At 47.4% G+C, this 13725-nt stretch overlaps 1 protein-coding gene across 1 annotated transcript in view; it reads right to left on the reverse strand.

Annotated features, from left to right (window-relative positions):
* Window positions 1–13725, reverse strand: part of HEATR6 (HEAT repeat containing 6) — a 15303-nt gene that overhangs the window by 153 nt on the left and 1425 nt on the right. Inside the window, exons 4-19 of the mRNA XM_010141365.1 lie at window positions 11972–12127; window positions 11618–11719; window positions 11098–11235; window positions 9529–9809; window positions 8955–9132; window positions 8485–8691; window positions 7509–7608; window positions 6935–7293; window positions 5894–6016; window positions 5362–5448; window positions 4641–4775; window positions 3408–3530; window positions 2338–2462; window positions 1573–1669; window positions 936–1140; window positions 1–486 (exon numbers count right to left, since the gene is read on the reverse strand). Coding sequence (XP_010139667.1) covers window positions 1–486; window positions 936–1140; window positions 1573–1669; window positions 2338–2462; window positions 3408–3530; window positions 4641–4775; window positions 5362–5448; window positions 5894–6016; window positions 6935–7293; window positions 7509–7608; window positions 8485–8691; window positions 8955–9132; window positions 9529–9809; window positions 11098–11235; window positions 11618–11719; window positions 11972–12127 — 2902 coding nt within the window. The remainder of the gene's footprint in view (window positions 487–935; window positions 1141–1572; window positions 1670–2337; window positions 2463–3407; window positions 3531–4640; window positions 4776–5361; window positions 5449–5893; window positions 6017–6934; window positions 7294–7508; window positions 7609–8484; window positions 8692–8954; window positions 9133–9528; window positions 9810–11097; window positions 11236–11617; window positions 11720–11971; window positions 12128–13725) is intronic.

The raw sequence follows: 13725 nt of genomic DNA on the forward strand, positions 1-13725 counted from the left end.
CTCTTCCCCTGGCTTTGGCCCCCAGCTGTTTCTCTATCCCCCTGAGATGTTCGACAGCTCTTCTTAGTACTTTCTCCCTCTCACATGTGTCTGTCTGCGTTCCTGCTTCGTTTTCCTCAGCTCCAGATTTCAGATACTGCAGGACATAGGACCTGAGGGCATCCCCGTGGTCCCTGATGGTTTCCCAAATGACTGGCAGGTCTGTGCTCTTTGCCAGACCTAACAAATGCAGCAGGGCCTGGCAGATCTGTGTCCTGAGGCTGGCACTGTACTTGAACTCGAGGAAGTCCTCGGTGTCTTCACTCTTCTGCAAGGCTTCCACCAAGGCGCTCCAGATCTGGCCGAACTGCTCAGCGGAGCCATAGCATTCCCTCTTGCGGGGGATGGAGAGGGCCATGGCTGATTTGATTCGGACTTTGAAGTTCTTGCAGGTCTTCACTACCGAGGAAAGTGCGCTATATGCTTGTGTGGTCCAAGGAGCCTCTCCTAAAAAAGTCCAAAAACAAACCAACCAACCAACCACCCCTTTTCGATCAGTCAAAATACACAAAACTGTAAATGCATCTCCTAAACATTTCATGGGCTTACGCTTACTGTATTTCTTCTGGTCTAAATGAGAGCATCAGGGGTTACAAAATGAAAAATTAGTTACAAACCAGTTCATCTTCTGAAGCTTCCTAAGAGGAATAGTGACATTTTGCATCTACTTGCAGCTATAATCCCACCCTTGTCCTCTTTTCCAGTATGACTGACTCAGCTGAACACAGCACGGCTGAGCCTGTATTGGCATTCCAGGACCAGAGCCCACCTCACCGGAAAGCTCCGACAGCAGGACCCAGCTCGCTGCTTTCTCCTTCCTTCCCCAACACACCAGGGGCCTTATTCAACTCACAACCCGCTGGGCAAATCCAAAGCCAGAGGGACGAGTTGCTCACCGAGAGGCAAGGCCGGGTTCTTGAAGACGTTCCCCAGCGCGTAGCAGGCATTCCAGCGCACTTTCATAGTGGCCTCACTCTGGACGGTGGAAATGAGGGCCTGGAGAGACTCCTCGATGGCCTCCCTGAACCTGGGGTTTGCTATGTGACACGACTGAAGGAAATGGAGCACGTTCCCAAGGGCCCGGACTGCGTTACTCTTCACCTGGAACACACAAACATGAGAAAAACACGCTGGCTTTCAGCATATAAGCAAAGTTTTTGCCAAGCTTGCTACAAAATCATGCTCGGAGGCAGCGAAGAGCCCATCTGGAATCCTACTGATGTCTTATCAGACAGTAACTTCCTAAATGCCACCAGAAAGATCATTCTCTGCAAGTGGTCACCCTAAAAATAAAAAAAACCAACAAACCCAACCCAAAACCCCCCCCGCATGGTGGGAATGTGCCCTGCAAGTCAGACACAAGGGAAACCTCCACAGGCCGCCCCTCGAGAGACGATGCTGAGCTGCAGCTCCCCGACCGCTGGGGCAAAACGCCCCAGCATAACTGGTACCTTTTTTCTTTTTATTTTTCCAATAATAAAGGAAGAGTGAACTACAGCACGGTAACTCCACCCTCCCGCCCCTCCATCGTACCTTGTCTCTGTCCTTGGATGCTTCAGTCGCAGACCGTAACATTTTCAACAGCAGGAGATCAGAAAACTCCTCCTGAAAGCTTTGTCCCATCGTCTCCCTGGCGGAAGAACCGCGCTGTGAAAGGCCAGCTCAGACCACCCGTCCCCCAGGTGTGAGACAACCCCTCACACGGGTGTGTGAACAACCTTCACTCTTCGGAAGGCTAATATGTAAGGCAGACCTTCCTACATGTGACCACTATGTTTATTAATTTAAAACCAAACTATCAACGCAAGAAGGCCGGTTAGCAAGGCGTTAAGTCTGTAATAAAAAACAGAGGGCACCAAAGTGCTCGGAGGCGATTCCGTGGCAGGAATATACGACAACTATTTCTCCTGTTAAAAATGTAACGGTAGCTTAGAGTTCCTTCAGCCTTTGGCTTGGGGGAGTGTTAAATACTTATTAATTTTACCTCTATGTTATTGTGATAGTAACCAGGGAAGGTGCAATTACACAAAGCAACATACAAGAAACAGAAAATAAACTTGGACCATGCTCCAGAACTGGCGAGTACAACAGATCAAACAGCTTAGCAGGACTCAACCCCAGACGGACACGGGATACGCGTGTCCTACCCCGGCAGACACACGGCCTGAAGCGTGGTGAAAAAGCATCATCCAAGGCAAATTTTGGCTGTTTTGGTACCAATGATTGTGTATCCTCTGGTGACACCAGGGGGATACGGGCAGTCAGAGGAGTTCCGCGGGCCGGGGCGCGCTTACGCACATGTTGATGATGAGGGTGTCGGTAAGGTTGCCCAGGGACCAGGCTGCTTTGGCACGGACGTTTGGAGACTTGTCGTGGAGCGAATTCAGAATCGCGTTCGCTGTGTCCGCCACAAACATCACGTCCTACAGAAGCAAAAACTGCTGCAAAGTTAGGAAGTTCTAAAACTCGGGCGATCTCCTCAGTAACACAGACATCCCCAGCCTTCTGAGGGAGGACGATACCTGTGCAGGGACCAGCTCTATTTGCATACTCTTCTTTTTTAGGCAACAACTTTTAACGTGCTTTGTTTGGTCTCTAATCACCAGCCTAAGCCTGCACGCTGACCAAGTGCCCGCTCCCTTGGGTAGCTGTTGCTGAAGGGTTTCGACGTGTTATTTAATTTCATCGGTGCTTTAGTTACTTTGGATTTTAACATCGTTACCTGGGCTGCCAATCTCGTACTCATCAAATCCCGCTCTTAGGAAGGTAATTGCTTCTCCAAACTCCCTGCTGAGCTGCCTGTCTGATCTTCTTGTCTCATTTTCATTCCCTTGCCTACGGTAAAGGATTTTCTTTCAAAATATTTTGGAATCAAATCTCAACACCTGCATAATTTTTTTATTACAATCACTCATTTGAAGCCACATTGCAAAAACTACAGTCTTCCAGATCAGCCGAGCTAAAATCAATTTTTTTTTTTGTGCAAACAAACCAGCATTTTTCTCTAAATAAACTTTACTGCTTAGCAAAACTGAAGTCTTCACATTGAACACTTGTGCAGCTCCTTTGTGCTAACATCTGCCTTCCCAATCTGTCCTGAGAGCTCAGCGAAGATCCTGACCCCCCTCCTCTCGCTCTCTCTTACAAGGCGCTCTGGCTCCTGCTTCACCTCACTTGAAAGTGCTGGTTCTGTTTGCCACACAAAAGGCAAGAGCAGGGCTGGAGATGGCGAGGAAAAGCCGTATGTGCTCTACAGGCCAAAAGCGAGAAGGAAAGCCAACTCATTCCAGAACTCCTGTCCCACACCTTATGGTTCACCAAACCCATTATAAAATGGCTCAAAATAAGAAAAATAGGCTAGTTCTGACCTGCCGAAGGCAAGAGAAGAGGATGTAGACTCCCAACGCACGCACAGCAGCAGCTTTTACCAGTGGGTTCTCGCTGTGGTTCAGGCCGAGCAGCAGAGTGACGCACAGTATCTGCTGGTCATCCTGCAACGGTAAGCGGTCGTGGCAACTGAGAGGAACGGGAAAGGCCTCTGTCCCACCCAGACAGACAGCTGACAAGTACTCTGCAGGACAGACGTATGTGGGGGTCGTTTCTATCAAGTAAATCAACCGGTGTTTCTGGATGCCAGGAAAGAGGAACGCTTCCAGCAACCGTGATAAGACCACAAAGGGAACCAAAATATTAAGCATCATCTGAATGCAGAGGCATGGCCCAGCAGAGGTGAAACAGGCTGGATCGGCTGCGCTTTCCTGCCTCGCTTCACTCTTTACCCGTCACTACCAAGGACAGCCAGGCAGACTAAGTTCATCCTGGACAGATTGTCAGTTCACCAAGCCATGACAAAGAGCTTTCTTTCATCAGAGCGAAGGGTCAGAGTGGGCACCCACTCGGCCCCACACGACCACAGGGACAAGAGCGTGTACGGGATCAAAGTACAGGGTGATGAGGTACACGCTGTACTTGGAGAAGCCAGACGGAGAATTCCAGAGATACTGCTGCACGAGCAATTCTTGGGCAAATGAGATCTGGCAGAGTCCTCCCCAGCGAGAAGGGCACGGTGACATAAAAGTTGCTGCACAATGCAGCGGTGACATGCTGCCAAGGCTTTCATGTTTAAAAGCATATTTCATGTTGCAAAAGGAGAGGAAGGCCAACGCAGTTGTTTGCTTCTGCCAGGGCAATCACTGCAGTTCAGGGTTTTAAAAGCCAGCCAAAAGAAAAATCTTAGATGCAAACTGGAGAACATCAGCCCATGGCCGTTAGCTCAGCTGTCTCTTCAGAGACTTCACCAGCAAAATAACAGCCCCTCACCCCTCCCTCATGCAATGAAATTCTTGCTCTCCGTCTCCCGGCTGAGTGTTCGTGGCAGGGCCAAACAGCTTCTGTGACCCACAGCTTAATTGTTTCGACAGACTAATCACTCCCAACATTGCCTTTTCCAGCCTTCAACAGTCACAACTTGTTCAGAATGTTAAAACAAAAAAATCTGGAAGGTTTCTCTACCCTCTCCATGTAAGTTTGAAAAGGCTTCACATTACTGTGATCTGGTAGAGAGAGCAAAGCCTCACTAGGTAAAAAAGCCACTCCTGTACCTGCAGACTGCTGAACGCTTCTGGCAGGACAGAGGACAGGGCATCACAGGCGCTGGTCTGGAGAGTCGCGTGTGGAGAGTTCTGAAGAGTGCCAGGCAAAGGGCCATTCAACATCATCGTCCAGAATGTCACCACCTACAGAAGCAACAGCCACGTTTTCCTATTTAAACTCAGCAATCGGGCCCCAAGGTCTATAAGAGATCGTCTTTTCCCATCATCATCTCTAAGACATACTAAGTGATTACAACTGTTTGGAAACCTAAAATACCGAGCGTTCAGAAACATTTTAAAGACATTATAGTACTGATGTCAAGCACTTATTCACTGAGCTCTGGTTGTCCCCTTCTCAAGGCCACATATGCTCTGAGTAAATTGCGTTAGGTAGGGTGATGATTCCATTCTTGAATCCACCCAGCTCAGTATTTTCATTCCCTTGACAATTTACATTCATAGGAACCTGCCGCTACTGGTGACCGGCTCAAAACATAGCAGACACCAAAGAAGGTTTTAAACCTGCCTTCTGCTCACAGAAGCAAGACTTCAACGATGGCTACGATGCTACTAGAACGCAGAAGTCCAAAAAATGGTACATATCAGCACCTATAAAGCTGCAGGGAAGTGAGTCTCTCTCTGTTTTCCTGCAGCTGATTTACCTGTATCCACGCCGGTGACTCTGCAGAGCGTTTGAGCAGGGAAGCTCGGAGGGAGCCCAGACACTTACCACGCTGACCGGTACTCGCTGGTCCGGGGCGATGGCTGAGTCGGGTTTGTACTGCTGCAGCACTCCTGTGCCCAGCTCCTCCAGAAGCTGCAGCCAAACACAAAGCAACGTGGTCTTCATCAGGGATGACTCAAGCACCAGGGAACTAGAGCAACCTTTACCTAGGACTGCACTCACTCACTCAGGCAACAGAAACAAAAGATTCAGTATTGCTTTGGACTCTATTCTGTCCCCGCTGCCTGGGTGACAGACTACAGTTCCTGCAGCAGCTGAAGCCAAATCAGGGAAGGGCCAGTGTTACAGTCCTTGCATTTCCCGAGCCTCCTGGGACTCAGCAGAGCAACAACATTCTGCTAAGAATTCAAGGCTGGGAGCAGAAGGTGCATTTCTCAAAGTTTCAGGGCACTGCATTTCCCAAAGAGCTGCATCGCACACACGCAGAGGCTTCGAGTATTCAGCACTACTCATCTGTACTTGCAAAGCACACTGACAGACTTGGTAAAACAACACTGCTGCTTCCTCACGCTCTTACTTTGGCTCCATGAAGCTGAATGGATGGATCCATTTCTTCCATGCATCTGCAAGCCACCTCTCCAAGTTCTAGGAAATAGCTCTGAGCCATGGAGAAATAACCCTTTACAAGGAGAGCCAACACCTAAACACAAACCAAAGGAAATCCATTCAGCATTTTTTCCTTCTGTTAAACCAAAATAACCCAAATACACACGGAGAGGATGTTAATGAGCTAAGCAACACTGGAACTGCATCCTGAACAGCGATGTAACAGATACCCCTTGCAGCACACCTCCTAGAATACTACAGCTAATTAAAAACCTCCTTGTTCCATTATCTTGTTCAAAAAAGGGCACAAAAAACAGCACTATCGGGTAGCAACACAATTAATTATTTACTGTAAGCGAGGTCTCCTGTAGCTAAAAAACTAAGTGAGAGCGCCTGTAAGAGCAGCACAGCGCGTGTCTCCTGTAACACTGCTGCTGCCTTCCGCAAAGCTGCATTTAGTAAATACTCTTTGTTGCAGCAAAAGAGTGAGACTCCTTGGGATGCAAGTTACAAAATTTCTGTTTTCTGTGGTTATGTGAAGAAAACCAAGGGCAAGTCTCGACATTCACAGGTACTCCTTCAGCCACACCAGCCTCACCCCCTACTCCCTGTGGAGGCTCTCTGACTGCAAGGTTCTTCCCCACTGTTTTGTGGCAAACTTCGATTTAGATTCTAAACGGAGGAGTTTGCAGCTTTCACCAGATGCCAGCACTCTAAACCAAAACATATTTAAAGATAACAAAGGTAACAACAGTCACAGGCAGATGAACGGGGTTAAGGAAAGTCCCAGGTTTATTATGGGATGGTTATGCTGTGGACACAGGCACGGAATCAAAAAGTTACTACTCTCCCAGTCGCAGCAGCTCAGATATGCTGCACCGGCAAATGCTTCAGCCTAAATCTCACTGAAAGAGCAAGGAGCAAGGGCACCCTGTGGTCGAGGATGGTGGACAAGAGGCCATTGGATACGGCACCAAGGTGTTCGTTCCAGGCACTCGCTGTTCATCCCCACCTGTAAGGATTCCAGTCGGAGAGGACACGGTTCGTACACGCTGGAGAACGATGGGAAGTTGGCATCGCTGTCGGAGCAGGAATCCTCTCTGGGCAGGATGATGATGGAAACACAGAGCCGGAGGAGCCAGCATGGCTCGGGAGATGTGCGTCCCGCGGGACTGTCTGGAGGCTCCCCTTCGGAGGGCAGCGCTTTTCTCCACTGCTCAGAGGAATTACAACGGTGAGGGGTTGCGCTACCACTATTACTTAACCCTGAAGAACTGGGCTGTTGCAAAAGTAACTGCACCTCTGGCAAAGGTGCTTGGACAGATACTATAGCCCCTAACAATGTGAGGCTGGAAACTCGAACGTTAACATCTGCAAGGAAGAACAGGGCGGGGGAAGAAAAAGCCAGTCTGTTAGGATCTCATCGACACACCAGCACCCTCCGTCAGCAGTTTTCAGACACGACACCTCATACCACGTAACTCAATAGCAATGCCTCTGTTTTAAGTCACAGCTATTTTGTAACAACCACCGCTGAATTAAGACAGAACATATACAAAGAGGCTCCGGCCAAACAGAGCACAAACCTTTGTGACAGATGTACGGCTTTATCTGGTTCCAAACTCTCGTCAGCAGCCCGGGCTTTAGCCGGCTGTAGGGTGCATTAGAAACCAGGTTTGCGAGGCACTGAAACACACCAAAGGACATACATGGAGGGGGGTTAAAATATCAGCCTGGCCTCCAAGAGGTTTGCTTGTACCTTTGCAGCTTAGGTCATTCAGACAGCTAATTATCGGAGGGCACCAGAAAGCAAATACCCCAATTACCTGCTGTTTGAAAACAGGGTACAAACTTGGCTCCTAAACCCAAGTATTTAACTGCTGTGACCTGGCATAAAGACCAAGGAATTTCAATAGCCCATGGAAAAAGCTTTTTTTGCCAATTTGGATTTCCATTTTAAAGCCAATGTGAGTCTTCACATTGAATCATTCAGAATCATCTAAAAGACTACACGGAAGAGACGCAGGAGCGAGAGAATTGTGCTGCAGAGAAACGAAACCCCAGGCCTCTGTCGGGAGGCTCAGTCACTGAAGCCTTGTGAGATGACAACAACAGTCTATTGCACACCACCACCTTATCCTCACTAGCTACAATAGTTTCTGTGCAGTAACTTCTGTGCAATCTTTCTTTGAATCTTATTCTAGAGCCCAGTAGCACCTCTGTCGGGAGGCTCAGTCACTGAAGCCTTGTGAGATGACAACAACAGTCTATTGCCCACCACCACCTTAGTCCTCACTAACTACAATAGTTTCTGTGCAGTAATTTCTGTGCAATCTTTCTTTGCATCTTATTCTAGAGCCCAGTATCATCTCTCGGGCAGCCTTTGACACACCTACAGTACCATTACCTTGATTATTTGTGTCAGCGTTTACACCACCACCTTATCCTCACTAGCTACAATAGTTTCTGTGCAGTAACTTCTGTGCAATCTTTCTTTGAATCTTATTCTAGAGCCCAGTAGCATCTCTCGGGCAGCCTTTGACACACCTACAGTACCATTACCTTGATTATTTGTGTCAGCGTTTGAGAAGAGGACTCTGCCACCAGGGCGAGCAGCAGGCAGCGGTGCAGCTCCCGGATGCTGGAAGCAACAGTGACAGAGAAGGGAGTAAAAGCTCTCTTGTGATCATTGGCATCTTCAGCAACAGAAAGAAACTGCTTAGAACCTTCCAGAATGGCTGAGAGAACTTGAAGGGCACAGGCACGGGTCTGAAAAGATAAACCATTTCTATTACCCACTTTCAACACCTCCTGTGAGCTGACAGAGCATTTTAAAATCTGTGGAAGTCTCAGTCCAGCTATCTTTTTCCAACCTCTTGCAACCTTTCTCTTCCACCTCTTTTATTTCTTGCCGTACATTGACCAAGCAACACAGATACAGCATCCAAAGTACTTGCTGCAGGCCAGGGAAGACAACTCTGAAGATTAATATGGGCAAAATACAACGGTTTTTCAGTTCAGAACTGCCTCACCTTTGGCGAAGGGTCCTTTAAAGCAATAGTCATCAGGGACACTGACTGGGGGCTGCCAATACCCGGTGCATCAGGAACAAACGCTGACCAGTAGCCGTAAAGAACCCTTTTTTCTACGGATTTTATAGCAGAGAGGAAACAGGCAAGAGCCCCTTGACGAACATTGGCTTGGTAAGACCTTAAAACCAAACAAAAAGGATTAACGAAATAGCAGCAGTGAAAAGGAATGGATTCACCTCCTTCTCTTACATTAGGGGCTAGCCGTGAAAAGGGAATTTTTAGACCAAGAACAGGAAGAGAACGAACAAATTTACTTTCAAACCAGTATGAATTACTGCCTTCCAATATTCTTCTACCACCACAGAAATCGAAAGGAAATATTATTTCCTCAACAGTTTTGATTAAGAACAAAGCGCGGGATCCCGTGGAAGCAGAAGAGTCTGCGCACATGCAAGGCTTGTGCCAGGTCCCCAGGAACACTTTAACGTGATGCTTTAATGCCACACGTGAGCTTAAACTGCCCTGAACAGCGCACTCTGCTACCACGCCGCATGTGTACGGGAACAACAGTCACCTCACTTTGCTCTGTATTCCACCTTCCGCATCGGAATATTCCGACTCGCTGCTGCTGATTCTTTTCCAGCCAGCGCAATGAGAAGACAGGTGATCCTTCCCGGCGGGCACGTACGCACGAGGCCGAGGATCCGAACACGGACTGCTCGGCACATCCCCCAGGTGTAATTTCAGCATGCCTGCCCCAAGGACTGATTCACTTCCTGCACTACCCACATCTTCTCTTCCTTCTTCCTCAAACTCTCCCTTTTTCTGTTTCCCTTTGGACTTTTTTCTTCGGTTCTGTTTGCAACACGTACTGCTCGGCCCATCCCCCAGGTGTAATTTCAGCATGCCTGCCCCAAGGACTGATTCACTTCCTGCACTACCCACATCTTCTCTTCCTTCTTCCTCAAACTCTCCCTTTTTCTGTTTCCCTTTGGACTTTTTTCTTCGGTTCTGTTTTAAGACAAAAAATAGATTTTTTTTTTTTTTTACTCCTTTGAAATAGTATCTAGATGTGAAACATTTAATAATTGTAAATCAAAGGGAAAAGGGTCCCGTCTGAAAACAAAACTAATTGCTATTCCAGAATAAAAGCAGAGTTTAATGCAATAAATCATGTCCTCTGTATAGTACATCAACTGCGATCTACACAAGTTTCTAAACGAGTTTTCAGATGAGATTTAGTTTAACCCAGCGTTATCACAGCTATTTAGCATCTGCTGAAGCTACACTATCGCATGGAAGTGCAGCTATAGGTATGTGCAATCCTGTTGCTACAGGAACAACCTTCTTTAAGATATTTCTTTAGTATCTCAGAGCCTGAAAACTCTGGTTATTAGTAGAAACATTAACACTGGTGTAGTAGTACCTCAGTGGGAGTAAGCAGTTTCTACCTGAACAGCCTCCAGAATTAAGCTTTGGCCTCTTCATCAGTAAAGCAATTTAATTTTCTTATTAAAAATCCCATTTCACTCAGAAGTGATTCAGGATGAGGAACAGTAAATGCTTCTGTAGCTCTTTTAGATTTACAGTAGGTATTTGACACCCAAAAAGAAACAACTCAACACGTCTACGCAACTTTATCTTCTCTAAAGTTTTTCAGATAATCGATAATCCAAAAGGTTTCCAGGGTTAAAAAATAACCTGTTGAAGCATTAAGCAGAACAGGTGTGGGAGGGGGGAGGAAATCAGTCTCTAGATGAACTTGACTTCCCTCAGAAAGAGTCAAACAATTGCGCAAGTGTCAGGAGAGAAAACGTAACTTATAAACCAAAAAGCTTTGGCTAGTCTGCACGCCCCAGTCCCGCCACTGCAGGCCATGAATTCTTGGCTATAGATGAATAACTGATGCACACAGCGTAACTCAGGACAACCGACCTCTGCAGAGCCGTTGGGTCCCGTCTCCAGAGTTTACAAAGCAATTTTACTCAGCGCTGAGGTTTATAATCAATACCTTGAAAGCAGAGAATTAGAAACGTGCCACATGCGCAGCGCCCGTGCGCCTCTACCACCACCACAGGTAACGCACGACCACAAACAAGGAGCACAAGGAGCACGCAGCAGCATCAGCACAACTTCAGCTTACCCCGGGCTGCTTAGAGGTGGTCGGCTGCGACTGCTCCTGTTTGACGGGCGACCGTTTATCATACTGCGGTAACGGAGCCGGGTACAGGGCTGCGGGCATTTCTATGCTCAGGCCTGGCAGTCCGTGGAACATACATTTCTGGCACAGAAAACAAAACGTCAGCAGTCTTCCCCCTTTTGATGCACGGAGATTCACTGGGTATTTACGCAGGTGTTGCTCAGTTTTCAGCTGGGCTTCCTGCAGGTCTTGGCTCTCCTCGAGCTATTCAACATCTGGAATCCAACTGTATCTAGAAGGGGTTTAAGTAGGTCCAGAAAAAACGAGCCTCCCATCTTTCTCTCACATTCTTTTGTGGGAAGTGCAGTTAAGACTGAGAGAGAAACTCCGTTTCTTTACATCTTACGCTACTTTTCCTCCCACACTGAGATTCCTCTGCTCCTCTTTCTCAACGCTGTTTCTCACTTAACAGGCACCTGGAACGTGCGGCCGCCTCTTTCTGCAGGTGGATTGAAGCATTTACCTTTAGCACTGCAAGAAGAGATCCGATTTGGTCAGTCTGCGTTAGTTTCATCTTCCCACCGTTGAGAAGGGACTGGAGCCCTTTCAGGGCGTTTTGCAGTAACTGAAAAGCAAAGCACGGAATTACTGACTTCTTCCCCGAACACCAACGGTTCACGCCTTTCAAGTGACCTTCTAGGCAATTACAGGTTTGCTCAACACAATTACTGGGACAGTGACTTTAAGAAAACAAATTAAGACTATTTAAGCAAAATTTCAGTGGACAGTTTTCCAAATTTCGTACATTCCAAATTCGGACAGTCCAGCAGCACAACCCCCTAATTAGAGTGTTCCAGACAATCAGACTCCCACTTACCATGCAAAAAGCGATGTCATCTATGTCAGAGGTTTTTGAAGACTGCAGAACACTGAGGAAAGTCTGAAAGCAGACATTTCTGTAGGACTCATCCAAGTACGGCTGTCCGGGCACACTGAAGTTAAAGCAGGAGGAGACAAACAGTTGGTTCACGGTCTGTCCACAGCTTTTTGAAGTGACATGATCTCAGACCCAAGCCCGCTGCCCCAGACGGATGGATGGCTCTGAGAGGGATCAGCTCCCACACTAGACAGGACACAAGGAAACCCTCTGCACAAAGAGCTGGTTCAGTCCTAGCATGGCTCATGCCTACCCTGCTTCTGCGGCCACCTCCTCAATGACGATGACTCCCCGAGCACAGCGGAACAAGCTGTCATGTTTATAAACACCTTTTAGGTAAATTTGGCATTGAAAAGGGCCTAGAATGCCTTCTGCCATTTCCTCAGCTTCCGGGAAGTCTGGGTGACCTTAATGTGCTGAAACGTTTTAATGTCCACTGGACTTACTGCATGAAGAGAGAGGGCAACTGCTTCACCTCATCTGTGCTACCCCAAGTGCTGTTAGGAAGAGCTGGCTCTTACTGCAGTGGATTTAGAGTTATTAAACAAATTCTTTTGTAATGGATTTCTAAGCACCCCGTTCCACTTAATTACTTCAAGCCATCAACACCCATTAGATAACGCTCACAGGACAACTCTAACACTGCAAGGGATTTTCCTGGAATTGAGACTCGGAGAATAGTTGAGGCTGGAAGGGACCTCCAGGGATCAGCGAGTCCAACCCCTTTGCTTGAAGAAGGGTCAACCAGAGCAAGCTGCTCAGGGTATGTCCAGCTGGACTTCGAGTGTCTCCAGGGATGGAGACTCCAGGGCTTCACTGGGCAACTAGTTCCACTATTTGATAATCCTTTTTTTTTCCCCCTTACGTTTAATCAGAATTTCCTGCGTTTCAGTTTGTGCCCATTGCCTCTTGCCCTTTCAGCAGGCTCTCAGAACAGTCTGGATCTGTTTTTCACTCCCTGCTATCGTACCACACCGGTAAGATCCTTGCTGAGCCTTCTCTCTTCTCCAGGCTAAACAACCCCTCCTCACGCCACAGAAAAGCCATCGTGCCCCAACGCCAGATATTACATTTATTCACATTAAGTCGTTCTTCAGACTTCATCTACAAGTGCTGAAATTCCAAGTTTTGTGTTTGGTTGCTGTTTTTTTTTTAATAAAAACCAAGCCATCCATTCAGGGGAAGTATTAACCAAAAAATTCTTCACCGAAGTCGAAACATCTATTGCTTTTATTAATCACCTGCTTGCCCCCAGAGTGCAGTTAGTCAAAATTCTTCCCAGGTGGCAGCTAAGGAAGATTTAAGTTGCTGTGGCACCAGCGTATTTACATGTAGAATGGAAAAATGGATGAATGGCAAAAGAATAACTGAGAATTGCTACAAAAACTTGTAACTGACCATTTCTTATGCAAAATTAACCCAAGGAATCACTGCAGGGACCAGGCAGCACAACCCTTTTCCTTTTCTTCCCTACATAATTTCTGGAAGAGTGAGAGTTCACAGTTTTATCCACAAATGATACAATATCTTGGAGCATTAAAGTTTTACATTTCAAATTCACGCACATACACCTGACCGGTCCTGAATTTGCTGCTCCTGGCACAAACCCATGAGCCCGGCTGTCATGCTGCCAGATCTACCCCTTCTAAAGCGCCCACCCCACCGCCTGCGCAGGCCGGTACGCACCCGAGGGA

Source organism: Buceros rhinoceros, unplaced genomic scaffold, assembly GCF_000710305.1.
Source record: "Buceros rhinoceros silvestris isolate BGI_N320 unplaced genomic scaffold, ASM71030v1 scaffold31278, whole genome shotgun sequence".
NCBI lineage: Eukaryota > Metazoa > Chordata > Aves > Bucerotiformes > Bucerotidae > Buceros > Buceros rhinoceros.